The sequence below is a fragment of the Podarcis muralis genome, chromosome 17 (assembly GCF_964188315.1).
Source record: "Podarcis muralis chromosome 17, rPodMur119.hap1.1, whole genome shotgun sequence".
In the NCBI taxonomy this organism is placed as follows: domain Eukaryota; kingdom Metazoa; phylum Chordata; class Lepidosauria; order Squamata; family Lacertidae; genus Podarcis; species Podarcis muralis.
This window is the reverse complement of record NC_135671.1, coordinates 1,038,515-1,064,964: the sequence shown is the minus strand read 5'-3', so window position 1 is coordinate 1,064,964 and position 26,450 is coordinate 1,038,515. Positions and strand designations below refer to the sequence as shown.

The 26,450-nt window shown below is 43.8% G+C and overlaps 2 protein-coding genes across 2 annotated transcripts in view; both read right to left on the bottom strand.

Annotated features, from left to right (window-relative positions):
• Positions 1-26,450, bottom strand: part of LOC144325956 (synaptonemal complex central element protein 3-like) — a 258,614-nt gene that overhangs the window by 130,552 nt on the left and 101,612 nt on the right. The window lies entirely within an intron of this gene.
• Positions 8,002-24,703, bottom strand: TRIM45 (tripartite motif containing 45). Its single transcript, XM_028712591.2, has 7 exons — positions 24,390-24,703; positions 18,314-18,801; positions 16,318-17,051; positions 13,658-13,787; positions 10,647-10,761; positions 10,088-10,214; positions 8,002-8,277 (listed from the first exon to the last, which is right to left on the bottom strand). Exons 2-7 carry the CDS (start codon positions 18,796-18,798, stop codon positions 8,126-8,128), a joined length of 1,743 nt encoding a protein of 580 aa, XP_028568424.2. The 5' UTR covers positions 18,799-18,801; positions 24,390-24,703; the 3' UTR covers positions 8,002-8,125.

Below are 26,450 nucleotides of genomic sequence, written 5' to 3'. Positions count from 1 at the left end.
TCCTTGGCAAAACGAGGTTTAACACATTTTAAAATGGATAGGGAAAGTTGGCAGAGTGCCAGGTGGAACAATGAAATGTGGTTATAAATTGAGCTAAACATTGGACTACACAATAGTGTGAGCTATTAGAAAGTATAAAATGCATGAGAATTCTCCATTGGTGTGTAAGCAATAAGACATTAAACATAAAAACAATTACACACAAAAATTGCCCCCCTTTGTGGAAATCACACTGTCAGACACATTTCAACATTCTTACATAATAACACATAATACAAAAAAAAACTAATTAAATATCAGTTGCATATCTTGACACAATTGTGATCTTTTACACATGTATCTTTTGAATCCTGGAGCACAGTCTTAAGGTTCAAAAGTGGGAAAATGTCCTTGCAATTCAAGTCCTCCCCCCTTTGTCAGCCCCACTCCCCATCAGTCTATATCATTTTAAAGAGATAGCTGTGGCCACTTTGAAAACTCTGGTGTTGCAGGTCTTGTGATGGCAAAGAACTGAGGGGTTGTTGCTGCTTTTCATCATTGCACATCTGTAGAAGTGATATCCTGTAAGGGGGCAGGGTTTTTTGGGGAGACTTAAAGACACAGTTAGACAAGGAAGGGGCAAAAGGCAAAAAGGATGTCCTCCAGTTTCCATGGGAAGCTGCAAATAATAACAATCTTAGCACATTAAGCATTTTATTCATTTCAATATTATTATCACATTTCCACATAATTACTGTTATTATCTGCTAAGTTTGTTTGCTTTCCTTCACTTAGTTTTTGTTGTTGTTGTTCTTTTCATATTATAAAATAAAAATTACTCCACATGTATAGAAAGAGAACTGTAAAAAATACAAAGGTTAAAAAATACAAAGAAAGCAAAAAATTAGATTACCAGTCAGATGAAAACAAACTTGACACAAAGACATCAGATTTAGAAAAGAATTATTATTAAATATATTATCAAAACCACGCAGATTACTACTAGACTGAAAAAAATGGGAAAACCATGGGGAAAAAACTTTAAATTCACCATGTGCTATCTGATAAAAGAACTTCATGAAACTGACTTTCAACATGTGATGAACATGTCCCCAAAGTAGAACACACAGATACAAAATGACCTATGAGGAACCAAAAATAAATAAATGCTAAGACACACAATTTGTTTTTTTTTTTTTTTTAACCTGAAGTCACCTGAAGCAACTTGTTTTGGCATTCTAACAACCCAATGAAAAACTGATTAATAAATGAAAAACAGATTATTTGTAACCTAAAAAAGTGTCAGAGATAGAGGAAAATCAACTAATATAGCAGGGATTCAGACTTGTTTTGCTGAACAGAAAGAAAGTGACTGTTTGGCTTTAAGGGAAGAAAGACAAAAGAAATACAAATGCAATTACTTTTATAGAGTATTTAAATCACTGTTTGCATCCCCTCATTATCATTTGTGCTGTGGGAGAAAAGAAGGGACAAACACTTTGTTAATGGGGTTCACATATCCTGTTAAAAGGGGAAATTATTTCATGTGAGAAGTCTGTCAGGAAATGCTGTTCCTAAAATGCATAGGCATATACACACACACACAAAAAACTGTTATAAAATTTAAATCCCATTGGGGAGGCAAACTACTCAAGAGAGGAACTCACAGTGGGAGTGCTTTGATATTTACCTGTGAAAAGAAATCGGCATGTCAAGACCTGAAACCTGGCAACCTCTTGACCCTTGATGGTCCAGTACCCAACCCCTTTGTCTTAATTAGCCCCTGGAGCAAAAGACACATCAAGGATGATCTCCCCCAATGGTTCCAAGTTCTTTTCATAAGGAAATTTGGATAAGCTTCTCCCTGCAGGCAAGCTCTCAAAACCTCCTCTCTCCACCCTACAGTTCCCCCTCCTTCCTCTCTCTCTCTCTCTCTTTTTTTGACTGATCTAGCCTCTGTGTATGTGCAGAGTTCATGTCTCAGCAAACCTTTTATACTATTGAAAATGTTGCATCCTTTGGCTAAATTACCATTTGAATAAGGGAAGGAAAGGGTAAGGAGTAGATTTTAAAAATAGGGTTAGATTTTAAAACAAAAAGGGGAAACTCAGCAATTCAAGTATTCACCAAAGCTAGCAATTGCAGCCCAAGCAAAGGACTGCTTCCTTTATGTACAGGAAAGGGCTAATATCCCTCTGGCTATTCGTGGAACAATGCCACGCCCTTATATATGGGGGAAATGGCCAGAGAGTCAGAATTCATAGGATTTTATTAATATTATTATTATTATTTTAAATATTCTCAGTCATTTCAGCCTCACCATTTGCAGACAATTTTTTTTTCTGCCCTTTATTTACAGGATTGGTCAAGGCCCCCATATGTATTTGTATGTGCTTAAACTTTGAATTGACTCTGAAGTCTGATCCCCCCCCCTTAATGATACACTGTAATCAGCTTGATATTACCAGTTGTGCTTCAAAACATCACAGCTTCACCTCTCACCTTTTAAGACTAAAGAGCAAAACTAGGCTGAATTTCAACTCCATCAGCACGCCAGAATTTAAGAATTACCCTCCAATGCTTGCAGACACATGTTCCTTCCACACAGCCACAAATTGGGAGAGTTGAAAGAGACCCTGGGGTCATCTAGTCCAACCCCCCAAAATATAGAGTTCACAGCAAGATTTCACAGCAGGATTTGTACTATCAAAGAGACATACACATTTAAGTACAGATTTACAACTGGGAAAGGAAACATCTATGCTCCTATCATGTACTAAGGAAGAGGAAAATAAAAGTACCCAACTTTACACAGAACCCTTTTTGCAGATCTTGAGATAGTTTGAGTGAGTTTGCTTCCTTAGACTAAAGAATGCAAGTTCTTAGAGAAATTATCTTTAAAGGAAGATTGAAGTGAACATTTTTCCTAAGATAGGGAGAGGATCTCTTATAAAGCAAAGTTAATTCAATTGATATAACCACTCACAAATAATTAAAACAGCCATAGATTTGATTTAAAAGGAATACAAAAGTGAACAATTTTTCCTGAACTTGCAGGGGAATAGTAAACCTCATCTATGCCCCCCCTTTCCTTTAAAGGAAGCTTACTCTGGAGTAAATTTACTTGGCACAGAAGTAAGAAGGAGAAGAAAAGGGAAAAAACCCCTGAAAGAGACAGAATGAAACAAGGGGGGGGGGCATTTTCTAAGAAAAGAGTCCAGGAAGTCTTATAGAGACTGATATCTGGACTGGACTCATAGAATTTTGCTGGCCATGGAAGCCTCTACATTTAATAACAATTTTCTTAGAAAAAACACCATACTTTCATAGGCATATACTTAATGAAGTACATACAAGGAGAAAGACTCTTTTGAGCCTCTCTCAAATAACAAACATTTACACACTTCATATGTGAATACAAACCCTTGGAATATTCCTAAATCCTTGAGTACATCTCTTATTCATTTATTATTATTATTTTAATAACTAAGATCTCTAATGCGTGGGCTCTCAAGCTGGGCTGTTATTATATCTACTGCCTTCTGAGCACCATTAAGTTTTCATTTTATGTTCTAGCTTTAGGTCATAGTTTAACAACACAAATTTGATGTTTTCAGCTCTCCCTATGGGTTCACACCCTGATTTTGTTGAAGGATCCCTGAGGTGGCTGCTGTGCCCTGGGTTCCAGGTGGTGAGCTTAAGCCACCCACTAAAAGTTACAACGGTCTCATACTTTGTACTTGAAAGACCATTTTGCCCCTTTATTTTATTTTTTCCCCAATTGGAGATGACAAGCTGGAGGGGCATATTAGAATCCTCTCTGGGGCAAAAAGGCTTCATGGAAGCTTTGTTGCCAGGAGGAGTCCAGCTAGGGTGTTTTAGTGAGCTCCCATTCTCTCATATGTTATTATTGGGCTTTTTTTTTCATTAACGAAGTACACTAAAGACAGAAAGAGTGGAAACACACACACAAGGGAGGAGGACAATGGGAAGAAAGGGGTAGAAGAAAGATTCTTTCAGTATTTGGAGTATTCTTGACTTAACACAATCCCTACTTATTTCTTGACCACAAATTATTTGCTGAAAACGTCAAGCCTGAACGGAAACCTAAACCACGGGTCTCTGCCCGGAAACCTTAACCACGGGTCTCTGCCCGGAAACCTAAACCACGGGTCTCTGCCCGGAAACCTAAACCACGGGTCTCTGCCCGGAAACCTAAACCACGGGTCTCTGCCCGGAAACCTTAACCACGGGTCTCTGCCCGGAAACCTAAACCACGGGTCTCTGCCCGGAAACCTTAACCACGGGTCTCTGCCCGGAAACCTTAACCACGGGTCTCTGCCCGGAAACCTTAACCACAGCACTGTTTTTTTTCAAGACTAACCCTAGTGTGGGGCCCCAATTGTGAACCTCCCCTTTACCTTCCACAACAGCCTCCTGCCTAACCTTTGGACTAAGTTCGGATTCCTTACTGAACGCCTGCGCAGTGCAGTGCCAGATCAGGACCCGAGAAAACAAAGTTTTGAAAGGAAACAAATGACCTTGCGTTCTCACGTACCCGGGTCATCCCTAACGAAGGTCGCTGGGCAGGAGGGGCAGCTTCATTTGCATAAACAGGGAAAGCAGAGAGAGGTTTGTAGGGACGCCCCTGGACGACTCCGAAAAAGGACGTCAGAGAAACAATAAGCACCACGTTCTCCTGGCCACACTCCGAGAGGAAAACGGGGGAGAAAAAGGAGAGAGAGATTTGTAGGGGACGCCTCTGGCCGACTCCGAAAAAGGACGTCAGAAAAACAATAAGCACCACGTTCTCCTGGCCACACTCCGAGAGGAAAACGGGGGAGAAAAAGGAGAGAGAGATTTGTAGGGGACGCCTCTGGCCGACTCCGAAAAAGGACGTCAGAAAAACAATAAGCACCACGTTCTCCTGGCCACACTCCGAGAGGAAAACGGGGGAGAAAAAGGAGAGAGAGATTTGTAGGTGTAACGTTGGAAATAAAGGAGAAAAGTCCGGCTGTTGTGGAGACGTTACTTTCCACCCCCCTCCCAATGTATTTTCTTCAGAACCATACTCACGTTCGAAGATGTCCCCCGTGGATCCCGGGATCCTTTCCCCTTAGCCGGCTTGACCTTGCCTTTGCTTCCCCTGGTTGGGCTTTTGGTGACGATTGATTACCGCCCGCAAAGAGGAGGCAGGGAGAGGAAGAAGGATCCCTGGGCTAAGGTTGCCCAGTGGCGCCTGATCCCCTCTATCTCCCCTCTCACCTTTGCAGGAGAACCAAGTGTCCCTGAGAATGGTCGCCAACTGTTGCAGGAAAAATCCGAGGGCTCCCTTGGACAAAACAAAGACACCAACCAGGATAACTTGGAGCAAAACAGCAGCCTGTAGGCTTGGCCTTTATTGAACTGATGCATCAGGGTGTTCCCCTCACTTGCAGGAGAGAGGAAAGACCCAGAAAAATAGTGTGCCAGGTCTTATAAAAACTTTTGAAATTCCCCTCCTCTAGGTCAAGCCCACCCCCAGAAACATCATGCATACATTACAGAAAGGAGGGGTTGAGGGAGGAGTTGGTGGCAACCTGAGTATCTTGTCACCTGGCTGGTTCCTCCTTTCCCCCCTCCCCATGAGTCACTTCCAGGAGACAAAGGGGAGTTTGCAGTTTCCTGCCCCCTGAGGGAAGATCTGATCATTGTCCTTTGTTTCAGTCCATGCTGAATCCACTCCCATATGCAAGTTCTTTGTGATTTTGATTGTCTTCTGTCTGGGATCATCTGGGCAGGGCTCCTGCAGATGTGCTGGGATGTGCTGAGATGGTGGAGGGATTATGGCTGACCAGGAATAAGTCACCCCCCTTTGTTAGTTCTAGTCATATGGAGTAAAATAAAAATGGAACAGTGCAAATCCGATGTATGGTTGATTTTCTATGAATTTATAACAGAGATGTGGCGTATGTAGTGTGTGAGTGTGTGTGTGTGTGAAGTTTGTACAAGCAGAATGATTGGGGTGGGGGGGTTCCTGCTACATAATCAACACAAAAAAGCGACAATTTGTTGTTGACAAAGGACAGTTGGAGATATAAAGGGCCCCATTACCTTCAGTAGCTTAGGGCCTCATCAAACCTAAATCCGCCCTGATGCTGTGTATACACAACATTCTGTGACAGAATGAATGAAGACTCGGTCCTTGTTTTTTGTTTGTTTTTTTAAATGGCTTTTTAAAAGAAGGGGGGCGGTAATTTTAAATCATTGCTCCAGTTTGTAGCATACTGGCCACCTTTCCCTTTAAAATTGCCTTGTTGAAATATAATACCTGGTTGGTGGATGGGAAGGGTGTGGAGTGACTTCAGTAGATGTAAGAAAAAGGTAAAGGGACTCCTGACCATTAGGTCCAGTCGTGACCGACTCTGGGGTTGCGGCGCTCATCTCGTTTTACTGGCCGAGGGAGCCAACATTTGTCCGGGTCATGTGGCCAGCATGACTAAGCCGCTTTTGGCGAACCAGAGCAGCGCACAGAAACGCCGTTTACCTTCCCGCCAGAGCGGTACCTATTTATCTACTTGCACTTTGATGTGCTTTCGAACTGCTAGGTTGGCAGGAGCAGGGACCCAGGCAAGTCCTAGGCTCTGTGGTTTAACCCACAGCGCCACCCGTGTCCCTTTTAGATGTACAGCTCCACTCACTAATTACAGAAGAAATTTCATTTCACTTTGACAATTAAAAACCTCGGTGTTTGACCCTTAAGAGCGTCTTTTTTGGTTTAAAGTTAAGTGTTCTTTCTCTGTTCTATCTCTAACTTTACTTTAACCGCCATGACATGATTGCATAATTATTCTAGCTTGCAAAACCAGATAAATCTTAGCACAATGTATAAAGTCACTTTCCAGATAATCATCACTGAAGTTGGACTGTTATTTTACAGGAAAGCAGTTAGAGGTGAAAGAGCATGTGAAATTGGATACGATCAAGTGTGTTTATTCTGCCCAGAACTACCTGGGAAAAGGCATGTAAATTCAGGTTGCAGTCCTATGCAACCTTTCAAGTTTCAAGTAAGTATGGACAGGATTTGGGCTGCATATCAAGTAGTAAGAGCCAGATAGCAAAAGGAAGACTTTAAGTGTGTCCTTCTCCTTTAAACAGTTGGAGAACGGCCCATAATAAGCCAAGCTAGCTTTGTGGTAGGCAGAGGGAGGATCCTGCCAACTTCATTTTTACATGTGTAGCGTGAAAGCATTTGGCACACATCATATTTGACCTTGGGTGTAAGGATGCTTTTGAAAACATACAAACCTTTAACTGGATTTTGCACTTCCTGGCATAGTTCCAACAACTGAGCTGATTTTTTTAAGTAACTGAGCAGAAGTCAATTACAGTGGTACCTCGGGTTACAGATGCTTCAGGTTACAGACTCTGCTAACCCAGAAATAGTACCTCAGGTTCAGAACTTTGCTTCAGGATGAGAACAGAAATTGTGCTCTGGCGGCGCAGCGCAGTAGGAGGCCCCATTAGCTAAAGTGGTGCTTCAGGTTAAGAACAGTTTCAGAGTAAGAACGGACCTCCAGAACAAATTACCATATTTTTCGCCCTATAGGACGCACTTTTCCCCCTCCAAAAATGAAGGGGAAATGTGTGTGCGTCCTATGGGGCGAATGCAGGCTTTTGCTGAAGCCTGGAGAGCGAGAGGGGTCGGTGCGCACCGACCCCTCTCGCTCTCCAGGCTTCAGGAAGCTCTCCACAAGCCGTGGGAGCCTGCACTGGGCTCCCACGGTTTGCAGAGAGTTGCCTGTTTTGGGGGCTGGGGTCGGGGGAAGCTCGGGCTTCCCCTGCCCCAGCCCCACACCTGGGGGGGAAAAATTATTTTTATTTCCCCCCCCCCAAAAAAACTAGGTGCGCCTTATGGGACGGTGCGTCCTATAGGGCAAAAAATACGGTAAGTTCTTAACCTGAGGTACCACTGTATACAATTCCCAGAGCGTGCCCCCATCACACACACAGACATATAAATTCTCACAAACAGCGCAAAGGTGGGATAGAAGGCACTTTTTTATTTTGACATGTTTCATCTTCTCAATGCAGGAAATTCTCTGGCATCTAGTGCAGCTGAGTAACTCCTTCCGGCTGAAGCCTTGCTGCCTTGCCAGAAGTCCCTTCAGAGCACCACGGTCCTGAGCGGGCTTCTTCCCAAAGTCTCGCCAGACGGCACAATGGAGCACTCGGAGGCTTCAGCTACGCTGCCACAGCAGGACCAGTGAGGAGTGCCAGGGTGGCCCTTGTGTCCGTGACCACAGCCCTGATAGCCACCTGCCCATTGGAAAAGAAACTGTTTTACTGCCTAGAAAGGCTCTCCAAGTAAACTCGCCATTTCCTGCACTTTGGGCAGCGGTTCTCCAAAGGTGTGGTGTGCTGCACACTGGCCTGGCAGAAGAGGATGGCAAGTGTGGCAGGAAGATTCAAGGGCAGTTAGAAAAGAGAAAGGCTTCTTTCTGCTGGTGGGCAGATGAGAATTTGTTTATCTCAAACTAGACTTAATAGAAGTCTCTCACTGATCTTGTCTGCATGCTGAGGCAGGCAAACTCCGGCCCTCCAGTTGTTTCGGACTACAATTCCCATCATCCCTAGCTAACAGGACCAGTGGTCAGGGATGATGGGAATTGTAGGCACATAGTAAGAGGATTGCTTATAATTATATTTTGAGAATGATTCAAGTTCTTCTTTAGCTGCGTTGTTTTTACTTTCTGGATGTCCCATCAAGTTGTTGTGCTCTATATCACAAACCAATCACTGCCTGGAGTTGTTTTCCCCCCCGCCCCCCCCCCCAAATGTATTCCTTATAAATAAAATATTTGATGTGGTGCAATAAATTTTTTACGAACTCTATGAAGAGTATTTGTGATGATCAGACGACGTTTGCAAGTTTGCAAGAAGTTCTGTGAGGAGTATTGTTGGAAATATTGTAAAAATGGAAAAGGGGGGATGATAAGTTAAGAGAGGTAAAGACAATATAAAATTCAGTAATGCATAAAAAGAGGTTAAGACGGAAGATCATCGGAGGTGCTGATGAAAGCCCCAAAAAAGCGTATTTGTAATAATTTGTGTGGTACGTTTTATAATTTGTATGTTAAAATTAATAAAAATGTATTTTTTTAAAAAAAAAATATTCAGAAAGTGTGACCCAGAGGGAAAAGCTTGAGAACCACTGACCTCAGGTCATTTATCAGCAGAGGAGATAAGACCACATTCAGCCTTGTACACAGATGAAGATAAAGCCGGAAACAAACAAAAAAAATTATGTTCCAGGTTATGAATGTAAAAATAGCTTTTGCCTTCCATCTACCAGCTTGGATGTCTGTTTTATAATGACGGTGGCTGGACTCTTTCATCTGTGCTATTACACTTTTGGCCATTTTGCTGGAGACATTTTTGCATCCTGTGTAGGGAGGTGGCTAATGGGCTGAGGTGCAACTCGGGAATCCCTGATTCGAGTGTCACTGCTGCTCTCAACCTGCTCAAGTAAGCCACTCTGTCAGCATAAGCAAGACCAACCTAGCTCCTGCACATGTCAAGTGTTTGAAACACTCCAAAGGCCATTGGATCCTGACATGCTTCCTTAGGAGTAAACCCCAGTAAACACAGTGGAACTTACTTCTGAGTAGACACACACAGGATTGCATTGTAAAAATTATTCTCGCACAAAACGGATGAATTGAAATAAATTATATATCCTTTGTCTGGATGATAATTTTAATTTCCACAATGTGAAAAGCCTGATGGCTGTACAAATCGAATAAGCCCTGTTTCTGTAGACCCATGGTTCCCAATTTGGGGCACATGCCCCACAGGGGGGCAATTTGATTTTTACGGCGGGCAATTCGAGAATGAGTTATTAATAACAGTTAATGGCCTTTCAGGCTTCCTCCATGCGAATAGGAGTTCACTTTTTGAATAGTGAGAATTATATATTATTGGGGGGGGGGGCACCAGGATTTTAGAGATGCTTGTCCAAAGAAAGGTTGGGAACCACTGCTGTAGACCATTAAAAGTTCCCTGAAGAGAGAGAGAGACAGTGGCAACTGTGCCTGACCCAGCAGTTTATGGGGAAGGGGTGACTTACCAGGCATGACTCCTGCACAAGCGCATTGAGCAGCCTTCTGCCCCCCACTAGAGCAGAACGAGCAACAGTGGAAGACGCCTCGGTGGGGGCGGAACTTGTTCTTTACAATCATGGTGAAGGGAGAGCCCTGCAGAGAACAAGTTGACAAAGGGACAGATTGGCATGTCATAGGTAAAGGTACAAGGACCCCTGACCATCAGGTCCAGTCGTGGCCAACTCTGGGGTTGCGGCGTTCATCTCACTTTATTGGCCGAGGGAGCTGGCATACAGCTTCCGGGTCATGTGGCCAGCATGACTAAGCCGCTTCTGGCGAACCAGAGCAGCGCACGGAAACGCCGTTTACCTTCCCGCCAGAGCGGTACCTATTTATCTACTTGCACTCTGACGTGCTTTCAAACTGCTAGGTTGGCAGGAGCAGGGACCGAGCAACGGGAGCTCACCCCGTCGCGGGGATTCGAACCGCCGACCTTCTGATCGGCAGCTCTTGCCATAGGTCTGCCCATTTTTGGTTGACTCCCCAAAATCAGCCACACCCACAAAAGCTAGCAGAAAGTGTTACCTGTACATGTTGACCTCTGACAAAGACGCAGACCTTGTACTTGCCCGGTTCCTCAGGGATGTAGGAAATATGGTATGTCCCATCTTGGTTGTCAGTTACACTGGCCTTGATGACACTGGATTTAAGACAGAGAGGAAAGAAAAATAATTGCTTGGCATGGGGAAAAAAGAAAACGTTTGTATAGAGACTTTGATCCAGTGACGGATGAAGTTGCTTAATAGAAACAAGGATATCTCACAACTGGTATTTTTGAACCATTGATGAACTTCTTTTCAACTTTAGGACCCGAAGAGTCAATCTGGATGTGATGGTGATAGACCTGTGTGTCAGAATCAGGTCATTGATGTAAAGCAGAAATGAAGACTGGATTTGAAGTATACTACTGGTGATTGGAGGGATGCGGGTGGCGCTGTGGGTTAAACCACAGAGCCTAGGACTTGCCGATCAGAAGGTTGGCGGTTCAAATCCCCACGACAGGGTGAGCTCCCGTTGCTCAGTCCCTGCTCCTGCCAACCTAGCAGTTCAAAAGCACGTCAAAGTGCAAGTAGATAAATAGGTACCGCTCCGGCGGGAAGGTAAACGGCGTTTCCGTGCGCTGCTCTGGTTCGCCAGAAGCAGCTTAGTCATGCTGGCCACATGACCCGGAAGCTGTACGCCTGCTCCCTCGGCCAATAAAGTGAGATGAGTGCCGCAGCACCAGAGTCGTCCGCGACTGGACCTAATGGTCAGGGGTCCCTTTACCTTTACCTTTACTGGTGACTGGGGAACATTCTTCCCATCACTAGGCAAATCTCCACCTCTGTTTTCTTCAAGATAAAGAAGCAGTAGGTGCCAAGAGAAAGCCAGTTGAGGAAAGGCAGTTTTGGATGGGGAAAAACAACAACACTACATTGGTACCTTGGTTCTCAAACTTAATCTGTTCTGGAAGTCCATTCCAAAACCAAAGTGTTCCAAAACCAAGGCACACTTTCCCATAGAAAGGAATGAAAAACAGATTAATCCGTTCCAGACTTTTGAAAACAACCCCTAAAACAGCAATTTGACATGAAATTTTATTATCTAATGAGACCACTGATCCATAAAATGAAAGCAATCATCAATGTACTATACTATAAATGAAATAAGATTGTATTGTAGATGATAATTATCCACACAGTCACAAAAACAAATTAACTGAAAAAGCCTCAAAAACAAAAACGCAAAATAAATAGCAAAAACAAAAGCACCAAACTTAATCCATTCCGGAAGTCCATTTGACTTCTGAAATGTTCAAAAACCAAGGCGCAGCTTCTGATTGGTGCAGGTGCCCTGGAAACAATAGCTGACAGCTGCATCGGACATTCAGCTTCCAAAAAAAATTGAAAACCAGAACACTTACTTCCGGGTTTTCGGCGTTTGAGTACCAAAGCATTTGAGAACCACGGTACCACTGTACGAGGAAAGGATACAGTGCTCCTTTCCTATCTGCCCTGGGTGAATATTTTAACCAAGTCCCCAGTCCCCAATACTGATTTACAGGAATTTGGCACCGTGTGGTAGATTGGACAAAGGGGTACTTATTGTTGCTTCTCTATGCATGTCAAAGCACAAGATTCCTTCTTCAGGAACTTTAAATGACTGCAAATTCCTTAGACACAAAAACACTGCTCTGTAAACCTGAACTCAGAAACCAGCTTTGAACAAGCTGTGAAACGACAAGTTTTCTTTTTGCATATCTGCAATGAATTACCCTACTGGAATGTTAAACACATTTAGAATCCAGCTCATTAAAGGCATGGCATGCTTGGGAATTAATGGACTGAAGAATAAAGTATAAGGCAACTCCAGAGTCCAGCAAATTTGATATAATCTTAGGAGCTTTTTAAATACACTAGAGGAACACTTTATACTTCTGAATATAGGGGAACTTTTTGTATTTGGGCCACAGTGCTCTGAAAACCTTTATAATGTCTTCTTGTTGTACTAAAAGGTCTGATGGACCGATTTGGATACTTTGGTTGAAAGATGTGATAGAAATAGATTGAACTGATGAAAGCCTTAAATTAGTAAGTCTCACAATGGGTGTTTCCATCAGAAACTGGACTTGCTAAATTAATCCAATTTTAAGGTTGTCATCCAGCTCTTTGAGACTCAGGGAGCTGCTCATCACAGCCAGCTTACCTCAACCCATGGCAATGCCTAGGACTGGTTTACTCACATGAGCAGCTACTATCAGAGGGCGACTCACGGAAGGAGGCAAACATGCTTGCCACCAGCAAAGGATTCCTTTTGGAAAGACAGAAGGAAAATGCCTAATATCTATTAATTTGGAGTCTTTATGCCTTTCCTACTAATTTAATGTATTTTTAATCTTTGTTGGAAGCCACCCAAAGTGGGCTGGGGAAACCCAGCCAGATGGGCTGGGTATAAATAATAAATTATTATTATTATTATTATTATTATTATTATTATTATTATTATTATTAACCAGGATCTTGAGGCAGTTTACAACATATTTAAAGTGAAATAAAATAGGCAAGAGAGGCTAAAATAGGGAAAAGGCAGTGCATTTTTTCTGGGGGGGACACATACCCCTAAACATTTTGTGAATCTAAGTTTGGCCTCATTGAGGGGCAGTATTTCAATATGAGTAGGAAAATGAGAGTGCCCCTAAACATATTTTTTTTAGAAAAAAAGCACTGGGCAAAGGCATATATACACATCCCATCTTCCTAGTTTTCAGGTGTTCCAGTTGCCACTATGCAACTGAATATCTGGACCTGCTGCAACCACCAGATGCAAGTCACTCCTCATTGGCTGATGCTCATGTCTTCCCGTTTATTCACTACTGAAATGCCCATATACTCCTAAATCAACGCAGGCTGCCGCAAATCCACATGCCACTGTTCAGATTCTGGCAATTCACCTCCTTACCCTTTTCGTGCTCATGAATGTGCTTGCGGAGGAGGGACTCTTAAAAGGAAACGTGAAAGAGACCGAAACGGACAACACTTTGCAGAATAGCTACCAACCAATCCTTCCTGTCTTTATGGAAAATGGACACCCGGACGGGCTCCCCTCCTCTGTCCATCTGCTCATCGGAAGCGTCCTTGCAGACCAGAGTGAAGCCGGCTGGCTCATTTTGATGAGTGCTGCCAAGATCTGGAAAAGCAGAGCAGAGGAATTGGGAAGAAAATGCAAAGAGTCTTGTCCTCCCTTAAATGACCCTGCCCTTTCTTCCTCACTACTGTCCAAGGCTTCCGCCTCTGAACTTCAGGTGTTGGTTCTCTGTATGCAAACTGAGCTGCAATCCTGCATTTAAACAGACATGTGTAAAGACATTCTCAGGTTAGAGATATTCTGAAACAACAATGGGACACTAGCACCGCCCAAGGCATCCTGGAGAACAGCAACAGCTGACAAAAGATAGATATAATATATTGCAAGGACAGGAAGAAACAATATGGGCAGAATAATGGCCACACACAGGAAGGAGAGTGTTTGAATGCTTCAGCTGTAAGCGTATAAATCATTCAATGTGTCAATACATCAGACATCAAACCTTTTTATTGGCATCACATACAAACATTCAATGCAGAATTACCACTTCCTCAGTGGCACAAAACATTTGCTTAAAAAAAAAAAAGGCAGAGCTGTCTATCGTCACATCTTTTCGTCTCCAGGGAGATCAGAGGTCTGCAGTGTATTTTGATGACAAAAAACCAAACAGAGATATTTAGCCACAAATGGAAGTCACTAAAACTGCAGCTGCAATAATAATAATAATAATAATAATAATAATAATAATAATAATAATTATTATTATTATTATTATTATTATTATTATTATTATTATTATTATTATTATTTGTATCCCGCCCTCCCCAGCCGAAGCCAGGCTCAGGGTGGCTAACAACAATAAAATAATACAACATTCTAAAATCATTTCATTATAAAATTAATTCAAATCAAATTGATTGGGCTAGAGTTCTGTGAGGATTGCCGAAGAAGGGAGTCAGGCTGTGCCTTTGCCAAAGGCCTGGTGGAACAGCTCTGTCTTGCAGGCCCTGCGGAAAGATGTCAAGTCCCGCAGGGCCCTAGTCTCTTGGGATAGAGCGTTCCACCAGATCGGGGCCAGTGCTGAAAAGGCCCTGGCCCTAGTTGAGACCAGCCTAACCGCTCTGTGGCCCGGGACCTCCAAGATGTTTTTGTTTGAAGACGGTAAGTTCCTCTGCGGAACATACCAGGAGAGGCGGTCCCGTAGGTACGAGGGTACGATATAAGGGATTGGGATTTGGACTGGAGCGTGACTGAAATTTATAAGATATTGGAACGCAGAAATAAAGAAAATAATCAAACCATTAATTCTAGCATGCGGGGGGGGGGGCACCTAAATTGTATAATTTGGCATCTCACTGCCTAGCATTATTAATTGTATTATAATTTTGCCTTGTTATAATGAAGCTATTATTGGATTGTTGTAATTGAAAACTAATAAAAAATATTATTAAAAAAAGAAAGAGATTCTCAGGTTAACAGCCTCCCTACAGTGGCAGTGGTAGCCACCAGTTAAAGGTAAAGGTAAAGGGGCCCCTGACCATTTAGGTCCAGTCGTGGCCGACTCTGGGGTTGCAGCGCTCATCTCGCTTTATTGGCCGAGGGAGCCGGCGTACAGCTTCCGGGTCATGTGGCCAGCAGGACTAAGCCGCTTCTGGCGAACCAGAGCAGTGCACGGAAACACCATTTCCCTTCCCGCCGGAGCGGTACCTATTTATCTACTTGCACTTTGATGTGCTTTCAAACTGCTAGGTTGGCATGAGCAGGGACCGAGCAACGGGAGCTCACCCCGTCGCGGGGATTCGAACCGCCGACCTTCTGATTGGCAAGTCCTAGGCTCTGTGGTTTAACCCACAGCGCCACCCGCGTCCCATAAATAAACATTATTTCAGCTAAAAAGACAACTTTTTTTCATAAAACAAACTTTTTATAGAAGAATGGAAATGGTTTATTGACTATTTACAGATAAATTGTAAACAGATAAGAACGTTGGCAGGATTATTGTAATAACCTGCTGTTTCATAAGAGTATATATTTAAAGAAGATGAATAAATGAACAAATTAAGTTAACTTGGATATGCAGAAGGTATTAAAAATAAATTTAAGGAACTGCAGAAAGTGGCAGAAGGAAGTTAAGTTTTGAAATGCTAAAATGGCTGTAAAATTATTGAAATGTATAAACCTGAAAAGTATAAATAATTTTTTTTTAAAAAAAGGCTCTTATGATGTTTTAGGGACGCGGGTGGCGCTGTGGGTAAAAGCCTCAGTGCCTAGGGCTTGCCGATCGAAAGGTCAGCGGTTCGAATCCCCGCGGCGGGGTGCGCTCCCGTTGCTCGGTCCCAGCGCCTGCCAACCTAGCAGTTCGAAAGCACCCCCGGGTGCAAGTAGATAAATAGGGACCGCTTACCAGCGGGAAGGTAAACGGCGTTTCCGTGTGCTGCGCTGGCTCACCAGATGCAGCTTTGTCACGCTGGCCATGTGACCCGGAAGTGTCTGCGGACAGCGCTGGCTCCCGGCCTATAGAGTGAGATGGGCGCACAACCCTAGAGTCTGTCAAGACTGGCCCGTACGGGCAGGGGTACCTTTACCTTTACCTTTTATGATGTTTTTATGCTGCTACAAGCCACCCCCTTACCTGCTCCTTGCAGGACACACTTGGCTGGCTGAGCTGCTTTGTTGAGAACGGCCCCAAAGATTTCGTAGCCATGGTATACGCCGGCCTTCTTTTGAGGAGAGAAGTGGATTCTGTCGTCCGCAAGAGGGTGGATATTGCAGTCCACGCTGGTTAGCTTACTCAGCCGGTTCTCCACCACCCCTTTGGTAAGGAGGATCTCAAGGTCCGAGCCGTTGGTGAGCAGGTGCTCAGTGAATTCCACTCCTGTCTGCATATCCAGGAGCAGCTGGAGCAGCTGCGCTTTCTGCAAATGCAAGAGGCTCTCCCTTTGGACCTTCAGTTCGTTCAGAAACTTGAGCAGCCGGTCTCGGTGCTCTTCGATGGCTTTCACGTAGCCGTCTGCAAAAGCGCAGATCTCTCGAGCCACGGCTTCCACGTGGGTGCTGAGGGCGCTGCCCACCTCTTCAATACGGCTGAGCGCGCCTTCCAGAGTCCTCATATTCAGCTGGGTGATCTTCAAGAGCTCCCGAATCGAGTCTCCGTGCTTGTGGATAACGTTGCTGGTGAAATTGTAGGGATGCTGCCGGTGTGTACCCACCACACACTCCTGGCACACAGATGTGTCGCACTGCTCACAGAAGAGCGTCAGCTCCTCCGAAGGGTGCAAAAGGCACTGGATGGGCTTCTCCATGTGGGTGTAGCCCTTCAAGTCCTGCAGCTCCACAACAGGGTGGCAAGCGGTTTTCTTCTGCCGCCTAGAAGAGTAAGGTGCAAAGTTCAGCCGTCTATGCATCCCAGAAAACAACATCCGGAAAGCACAAGAAAAAACATTCCTACTCACACACACTGGGACAGTAATCCTGTTTTGGGGGGCAGGGGGCGGGCAGGTGTGGAGGACTCCCTGGTCCTGAGTGGGGTAACTGTGCCCCTGAAGGACCAGGTGTGCAGCCTAGGACTCACAGCTGTCCATGGAGGAGCAGGTCAATTCTGTGTCCAGGGCAGCTGTTTACCAGCTCCATCTGGTAGACAGGCTGAGACCCTACCTGCCTGCGGACTGTCTCGCCAGAGTGGTGCATGCTCTGGTTATCTCACGCTTGGACTACTGCAATGCGCTCTACATGGGACTACCTTTGAAGGTGACTTGGGAACTACAACTAATCCAGAATGCAACTGCCAGACTGGTGATTGGGAGTGGTCACTGGGACCACTGGTCCTGAAAGACCTACATTGGCTCTCAGTACGTTTCCGAGCACAATTCAAAGTGTTGGTGCTGACCTTTAAAGCCTTAAACTGCATCTGCAGTATAAAAGAAAAAAGGATACTACAGTGCTACCTCGGGTTAAGTACTTACTGTTCTTAACCTGAAGCACCACTTTAGCTAATGGGGCCTCCTGCTGCCGCCGTACCACCGGAGCACAATTTCTGTTCTCATCCTGAAGCAAAGTTCTTAACCCGAGGTACTATTTCTGGGTTAGCGGAGTCTGTAACCTGAAGCGTATGTAACCTGAAGCGTATGTAACCCGAGGTACCACTGTATATCATTTAACCCGCAGGTGGGAAAGCAGCTGAAGTAGCGAAATGGCAGGGAGCGAAGGGTCAGGCAGCCTCTACCCCACTTTCTGTAGCCTTTTCACTGCCTTCCAATTCTGTTGTTCAGTTTAAAGGATAAAGGGGGGGCTGTCCAAGTCTCCTGCATGTTATTTAATGTGATTGTTAAATGGGCATAAAAGGCAGGAAGGTACCACAAAATTATGTAGGGTAACTCTATAGTAAGAGAAGACTCCCTGGAAAAGACCCTGATGCTGGGAAAGATGGAGGGCACAAGGAGAAGGGGATGACAGAGGACGAGATGGTGGGACAGTGTTCTCGAAGCTACCAGCATGAGTTTGACTGCGGGAGGCAGTGGAAGACAGGAGGGCCTGGCGTGTTCTGGTCCAGGGGGTCATGAAGAGTCGGACACGACTAAATGGCTGAACAACAACAACTCTATAGCACTGTCTGGGCAGGACACACGTACTTGTGAGCTTGGCAGCAAAACTGGCAAAGGCAGACTCGGCAGGCCTGGCAGTGCTTCACGGCTTCTCCATCCACGCAGAGGTCACATGCTAAGCCAAGGCCTTCGCCCTGCAAGGTCTCCAACAGCACCTCTTTCAGAGCCATGTGATCAGTGGTCAAGTCTTTGATCCCTCCTGGTGGCAAATCTACCTCAGCATCACAGACGGGACAGAGGAGGCTGAGCAGCGGTGCTGGCGGCTGCCGGCAGCTCTGGAGACAAGGCCCCTCTGAACTAGAGTCTGAGTCTTCCCCTGGCAAGCCCAGGTCTGAAAAGGGCTCCAACTGCTCCAGGCAAGCTGTGCAGAAGGTGTGTAAACAAGGCAGTATTTTAGGGGCAGAGAAGAGCTGAGCGCAAAGTGGGCACTTGCTTCTAGAACATTCCTTTGCCTCAGGAAGGGCTTTGCGCACGCTAGTTGGCTCTTCTTGTAACCCCTGAGTGTTAGACATCTCCTGGAAAACAAAGAACAATAACTTTTTAATAACAATTATTAGTACTATTATTAGTATTGAATTTATACCCCACCCTATACTCGGGGGTCTCAGGGCGGTTCACAGAATAAAATCAAGATATAAAACCACAAAATAGATGATAAAAATAAAAAAAACAACCACCCACTATTCCTATAATAATAGGAATTAATACACAATACGGTCAGAAAATCATCATTGCTCTTTAAAAACAGGAGGAGGAAATACAAATAAAGTATTCCCCCACCCTACAAAAGGAAGAAGCCTCAAAGTCCCAGGTTATTCCACTCTATTTACAGCAAGGCATGGCGCTGTGGGTTAAACCACAGAACCTAGGACTTGCCGATCAGAAGGTCAGCGGTTCGAATCCCCGCGACGGGGTGAGCTCCCGTTGCTCGGTCCCTGCTCCTGCCAACCTAGCAGTTCGAAAGCACACCAAAGTGCAAGTAGATAAATAGGTACCGCTCTGGCGGGAAGGTAAACGGCGTTTCCATGCGCTGCTCTGGTTCGCCAGAAGCGGCTTAGTCATGCTGGCCACATGACCCAGAAGCTGTACGCTGGCTCCCTTGGCCAATAAAGTGAGATGAGTACCGCAGCACCAGAGTCGGCCACGACTGGACCTAATGGTCAGGGGTCCCTTTACCTTTACCTTTTATGCTTCACCCAAAATATTAATGGAAAAGCTGGCTTCAGCTGCAACAAAACATGTCTCTCCCATATCGGTCTCTACAGCAAGAGCAGATTCTCTAACTCTCTAACAGTATTCATTTTTTTTTTTTGCATCATACTTTTTTATTGAGATTATACAAAAAGAAAAAACACGGACAAAGAAAAAGGAGAGAAGGTAACAATAAGAATACATATAAATACTCAAAGTCCAACCTAAGTGTATCTTATAATACATTAACATATAGAGTATACTTTGTTTACTTAAATTATTATTTCCCTTCCCTCGACTATACAAAAAAAGAAACTGGTTTACCACATATTTCTAACAAACCATAATATACTACACTCTTTCAGACCTGGGACTCCCCTCCACCCTTTTGGTAAGTATCAAACATGTTCCATACTCCCGTACTTATTTTTCACAAATCTAATTTAGTCGCTAGTAAATTTTTCCTATCCCCACCAGTGCTTTATAGATTTGTTCCTATATAATTCCAATATTTACTCCAATTTTTCTGAAATTTCTGTTCTTCTTGATCTCGAATTTTAACTGTTAACCTATCCAACTCGGCATAATTTATCATTTTGGCCTGCCAATCACTTAAACTGGGTATATTTTCCACTTTCCAATTTTGCGCCAATATAATTCTTGCTGCGGTGGTGGCGTAAAGAAATATGGTCTTATCTTCTTTTTTAATTTCTTTGCCCATCAGTCCCAACAAAAAGGCTTCAGGTCTTTTGGGAAAGGTGTATTTAAATATTTTTTTAAGCTCATTATAAATAATTTCCCAAAAGCCTTTCACCTTGTTACAACGCCACCACATGTGATAAAGATTACCCTCCACCTCGCCACATTTCCAGCATTTGTTGTTCTGTAACCTATACATTTTGGCCAGCTTCACTGGTGTATGGTACCATCTATATAACATCTTCCAAATATTCTCTCTCAATGCCGTACAGGCCGTAAATTTTATGGTACTATTCCACAGTTCCGACCACCTTACAAAATCAATATTATACCCAAAGTCAATGGCCCATTTAATCATTGCCTCCTTGACCTCCTCATCTTTTGTCTGCCACTCCAATAAGATCTCATATATTTTAGACAATGTTTTGTTCTTGCTATCTATAACCTCTACGTTAAATTTTGATTTTTTATCATCAAAGCCTAAACTCTTTTTGTCTTCTTTTAACAAGTCATGCACTTGATGATATTGCAACCAACCCGTGAGTAGGCTTTGTATCTCTTCGTAGGGTCTAAGTTTGGGCCCTTGATCTGTTTTTCTTAGAAGATCTTCATATGTCGCATTGTTCCCTTCCATATTTAGTTTCTTAACCGTTAGAACCTCTATTGGTGAAATCCACCAGGGGGTTTTCCTTTCAAGGAGGTTTTTATTCCTTTCCCACACCTGGTAGATTGGTCCCCTGAAAATATGGTTTAAGAAGCTCCTGTGTACCTTCACCTTCCCGTACCACAGGTACGCGTGCCACCCGTACCTATTATCATAGCCTTCCAGATCCAGTATATCTCTGTTCTCTAGTTTTATCCATTCCTTTATCCAGAGTAGGCACGCTGATTCATAATATAAACTCAAATCCGGAAGGGAAAAGCCCCCTCTTTCTTTTTTATCTATTAGTATTTTCATTTTTATCCGTGGTCTTTTCCCTTGCCAGATGTATTTCGCTAAGGCTCTTTGCCACTCTTTACACTGTTTTATACCTTTAAGTATTGGGATAGTTTGAAACAGGAACAACATTCTGGGTAAAATATTCATTTTTACTACTGCTATCCTTCCTAAAAAGGAGAGTTTCAGTCTTCCCCAGATTTCCATATCTTTCTTTATATTCTTCCAGGTGACCTCATAATTGTCCTTGTACAGATTTAAGTTTTTAGCCGTAATCCAAATTCCTAAATATTTCACTTTCTTAACTGCCGTGATTCCTACCCTTTGTTCTAGATCAATCGTTTCCTCCTTTGTTAAATTTTTAACCAACATTTTGGTTTTATCTTTATTTACCTTGAGCCCTGCAACCGCTCCGAATTCTTCAATTATTTGTAAAGCTTCTTTAGTACTCTTCTGTGGGTCTTCTAGGGTTAGTACAATGTCATCTGCAAAAGCTTTTATTTTGAATTCTCTCTTTCCTACCCTGATCCCTTTAACTTCTGTAGCCTCCCTTAATCTTTCATTAAGTATCTCCAATACTGTTATAAATAATAGAGGAGACAGGGGGCAGCCTTGTCTCGTTCCTTTATATATACTGAAGTATTCTGTTGTAGTGCTATTTATTACCAATTTTGCCTTTTGCTCCTTATATATTGCTTCTATACCTCTCCTAAATTTTTCTCCCATTCCCATTCCTTCCAGGCTTTTACTTAGGAAGTCCCACGAGATGTTATCAAATGCCTTTTCGGCGTCTACAAATATTAATGCCGCCTGTCTATCTATTTTCATGTCCAAGTATTCGATAATATTTATCAAATTCCTCACATTTTCCCTTAATTGCCTCCCTGGAAGGAAGCCTGTTTGGTCTTTATGTATTCTCTTATTTAATACCTTTTTCAATCTTTCTGCCATTACAGCTGCGAATATTTTATAATCGTTATTTAGTAATGAAATTGGCCTGTAGTTCTTGACGTCCAAAGTATCAACATCTTTTTTTGGGATTAACGTGATATATGCTTCCTTCCAGGTATTGGGGATCCTTCCTTCTTTTAGTATATTATTCATCACCTCACCTAACACTGGGGATAGTTGGTTGCTTAGTGTTTTATAGTATTTTGCCGGAAGGCCATCCGGCCCCGGCGCTTTCCCACTTTTCATCTTTCTAATAACTTTCTCTATCTCCTCTTGTGTAATTGCCTGATTTAGTGTCTCTTTTTCTTCATTTAAAATTGGTTTTAAGTGGTATTTTTGCAAGAAGCTGTCTATTTCTTGTTCTGTTTCTTTTCCTTTTTTATATAGATCCTTGTAAAATTTTTGAAATATCCTTTTTATTTCTTTTGGTTCTTCCACAATTCTTTCTCCCTCTCTTATCTTATTAATAGTATTTTGTTTCCTCCTTTCTCTTATTTGCCACGCCAAATACTTGCCTATCTTATTTGCTGACTCAAAGTTTTTCTGGTTCATCATTTTAATTTTCCATTCTATTTCTTGATTAATTATCATGGAAAATTTGGCTTGTAATATCTTTAAATTCTGTTTTGCGGTCTCATCACTAGGGTTGTCAATTAATTTTCTTTCATTTTCCATAATTTGTGTTAGGACCTGTTCTTTCTTTGACTCCTTTTCTTTCCTTAATTGGCTATTTTTCTGGATCAAGAACCCCCTCATCACAGCCTTTCCTGCGTCCCATACCGTCCCTATTTCAGTTTCCCCATTTAGGTTCCATCTAAAGTAATCGTTTATAGTTTCTATAGCCTTATTTACAATCTTCTGGTCATTAAATAAAAATTCATTCATTCTCCATCTTCCTGTTTTGAGGTCTTTACCCCTTAATTCCATGAAGACCGCATTATGGTCAGAGATAGTTCGTGGGAGAATCTCAGACTTAACTAGGTTCTGTATCAATTCCTTCGATATCCAAATATTATCTATTCTCCCCCAACTCTGATTTGGGTTTGAGAAAAAAGTATATTGTTTTGTCGTGGGGTTTTTATATCTCCATGCATCGTTTAGTCCTAGGTTATTTACCATATCAAAAAAAGATCGAGGTAGCTTGCCTTGGTTCTTCTCCTGGGATTTTGTTAATCTATCTAAATTTGGGGAAACCACCCCATTAAAGTCTCCCATCAATATTATTTTTTGATCCATCCACTCCATCAACTTATTGTCTAACTCTAAATAGAAGGCTGACTTTTTGTCATTTGGTGCGTATATTCCAACTACTATTATTTTTTCTTCATGAAACACCATCTGAACTACTATCAATCTTCCTTCTTCGTCTTTGTACAATAACTGTGGATTGAATTTTTCCTTTATATATATAACCACCCCTCTTTTTTTAACCTTATCCGAAGCTACAAAATCCATTCCTAGTTTCCTGTTCTTCAATACCCTCTTATGTTTGTTCGCTACATGAGTCTCTAACAGTCTCTAACTCTCTAACAGTATTCAAACCGCTCCAGAAATGTTCTTGCTGAGCTAAGTTCACATTGACGTATTTGTGCTCAGAATAAAGCTGGGTGTATGTCAGGGTGTGTGTGTGTGTGTGTGTGTGTGTGTGTGTGTGTGTGTGTGTTTGTGTGTGTGATAATAATTCTGCAAATCTGAAGACAGCCTTGAACAAAACTAATTGCCCCCTTATGTCACAAGAGCTTTGGTTACACGGAGAGTCAGAAGGGATCGAGTCTCTTATCCCAGAGGGAAAGACATGAGTTGGCCAAACTGTCTCTCACTTGTAATGGGCTCTAGCCCACGAACGCTCATGCCATGCTGTCCTTAAGAAGCCCCAAAGCGTTGTCTTTGCTTTATTTTGACCATTTCATCAGCGCGCAGAGCAGAATTTGCGAGCTGGCTTGCGCCACACTCCCTTTTCCCGGCCCTGTCTCCAACTGTGATCTGTCCTTTCAATTGCAGGAGACCCGAGGGGCACAGAGGACTCCATTCCTGACCCTGGACCAAGTCCGCGAGGGCCGATCCTCTCCACAACCGAGGCAACGCAGGTCCGGCCCCTGCCTCCACAAAACCCAGCGCCCTGCCCTCTCCCGGGGGGAGCGAATCAGCCCTTGGCTCCCCTCCTCTCCGCCCGAAATAGAGTGGCATTTCGCTTCTCCCTCGCCTTTTCGTTCCCACCGTTCCCCATTCCTTGGGTGTCGCCAAATGCGCCAAGAGAACAGATTCTCCAGGCGGAGTCTCTCTCCGCTTGGCTCCCCCCCGGAGTTGTTCCTCCACCCCCCTTACCTCGGAAAGTGGCGTGGGCTTCTCGGAGAGCTTTCAGGCACGTCAGCTGCCCCTTTTCCTTTCCTTTCCTTTCCTTTCCTTCCCTTCCTTCCTTCCTTCCTTGCTTCCCTCCCCTAGAAAGAGAAACCGTTCACTTGGTTACGCACGGAGCGCGCTGGGCCGGAGCAGCTGCGCTCTGCTTTACGCACGGCGAGGCGCGCCTTGGCAACGCGATCTGGGGATCTCTGGAGATCTCTGGAGAATGTGGGAGAGGGTGGCGGCGCCAGCGACGCAGCCCATGGCTGGCTGGGGAGGAGAACTGGGGCGGGGGCTGGGATTTAGTGGAGGGCGAGAAGGCGCGTCGCCAGCAGTTCTCCGCTGGGGCGCATCAGGTTACACAAAGACTGGGGGGGTGGGAGGGCGAAGCAAGGCTGTGAACGGCTGGAACCTGCTTTCGGGAGCCTAATCTATCTAATAATAATAATAATAATAATAATAATAATAATAATAATAATAATAATAATAATACACTGCCCATCTGGTCAGGCCTCCCCAGCCACTCAGAGCGGCTTCCAACAGGATATTAGAAACAGGATAAAAGATCAAACATTTAAAACTACCCTAAACATGTCTTCTAAAAGTCTTCAGATGTCTTCTAAAAGTCAGATACAGTGGTACCTCGGGTTAAGTACTTAATTCGTTCCGGAGGTCCATTCTTAACCTGAAACTGTTCTTAACCTGAAGCACCACTTTAGCTAATGGGGCCTCCTGCTGCTGCTGCTGCCGCGCCGCCGGAGCACGATTTCTGTTCTCTTCCTGAAGCAAAGTTCTTAACCTGAAGCACTATTTCTGGGTTAGCGGAGTCTGTAACCTGAAGTGTATGTAACCTGAAGCGTGTGTAACCCAAGGTACCACTGTACTGTAGTTCTTTATTTCCTTGACATCTGATGTGAGGGCGTTCCACAGGGCAGGCACCACCACTGAGAAGGCCCTCTGCCTGGTTCCCTGTAGTTTCGCTTCTTGCAGCGAAGGAACCACCAGAAAGCCCTCAGCGCTGGACCTCATGGGGGTGGAGATGCTCCTTCAGGTATGCTGGGCCGAGGCCGTTTCGGGCTTTTAAGGTCAGCACCAACACCTTGAATTGTGCTCTTTTAAACACTCTTCTATTTCCTAATTGTAACTGTTATTAGTGCTCTATGCAGAAAGGGAGGTTATACATTGAATGAATGAATAGCCTTCCTGTCCAATGAGAATTCAATCTCATTTATCTATGCCTTTTAGTAACACTTTTGCCAAACAGCTTCCCCATTTTCCTAATAGTTTTTCTGCATCATCCTCTCCTGAAATCGCCTTGGTGCTTCAGCACATTTGGGCACCGGATACGGGCTCATTTGTCCCGGTAAGCTGGCAGATAGAGTAACTTTTGTGTTGCTGCTTTCTGCAGAAAAGAACTTAATGGGACTGTGGTTCCTCTGCCCATGCACAGAATGCAAGTGTTCGTGTCAAAAGTTTCTATAATTTTCCATGTTGGGCTTTGCAAAGGGAACAAACAGAGGGTTAAACTAGACATGGCGGTCTGGTGCACAATAAGTATCTCCAAATGTTGGTGGAAATTTCTATTTTAATGCAGCCTTTCAGCTTTTAATCCAAGTGTACAGTATTTAGGGGTGGAGGAGATACCTAACCTTTTAGTCATGGGCCACATTTCCAGTTAAAACCACTACTGTCCACCTGCTTCCTCACTTGCAGGAGAAAATGCTGGCTCCTTATTTTTCCTCACTGTGGATAGAAAAAATAGTTTGGGTTGGTTGGGTGATTTATTTTTTAACTGGCAACTTAAGGGACAGGGTTTGGCACCTCCCTCCTCACCCCCTTCCCAGTTCAGAAAGCATTCAGATTTTATCCATGGCTATCTTCCTTAAATGGTAAACGGGACGCGGGTGGCGCTGTGGGCAAAAGCCTCAGCGCCTAGGGCTTGCCGATCAAAAGGTCGGCGGTTCGAATCCCCGCGGCGGGGTCCGCTCCCGTTGTTCGGTCCCAGCGCCTGCCAACCTAGCAGTTCGAAAGCACCCCCGGGTGCAA

What these genes read in the sequence shown, in the direction of transcription:
- TRIM45 (XM_028712591.2), bottom strand. Translation starts at nt 18,798, where the DNA reads ATGTCTAACACTCAGGGGTTACAAGAAGAGCCAACTAGCGTGCGCAAA. An exon ending in GTGTGTCCTGCAAGGAGCAG is followed by an intron (nt 13,788 to 16,317) that starts GTAAGGGGGTGG and finishes CTGCTTTTCCAG; the next exon opens with ATCTTGGCAGCACTCATCAA. An exon ending in TCAGAGGTCAACATGTACAG is followed by an intron (nt 10,215 to 10,646) that starts GTAACACTTTCT and finishes TGTTCTCTGCAG; the next exon opens with GGCTCTCCCTTCACCATGAT.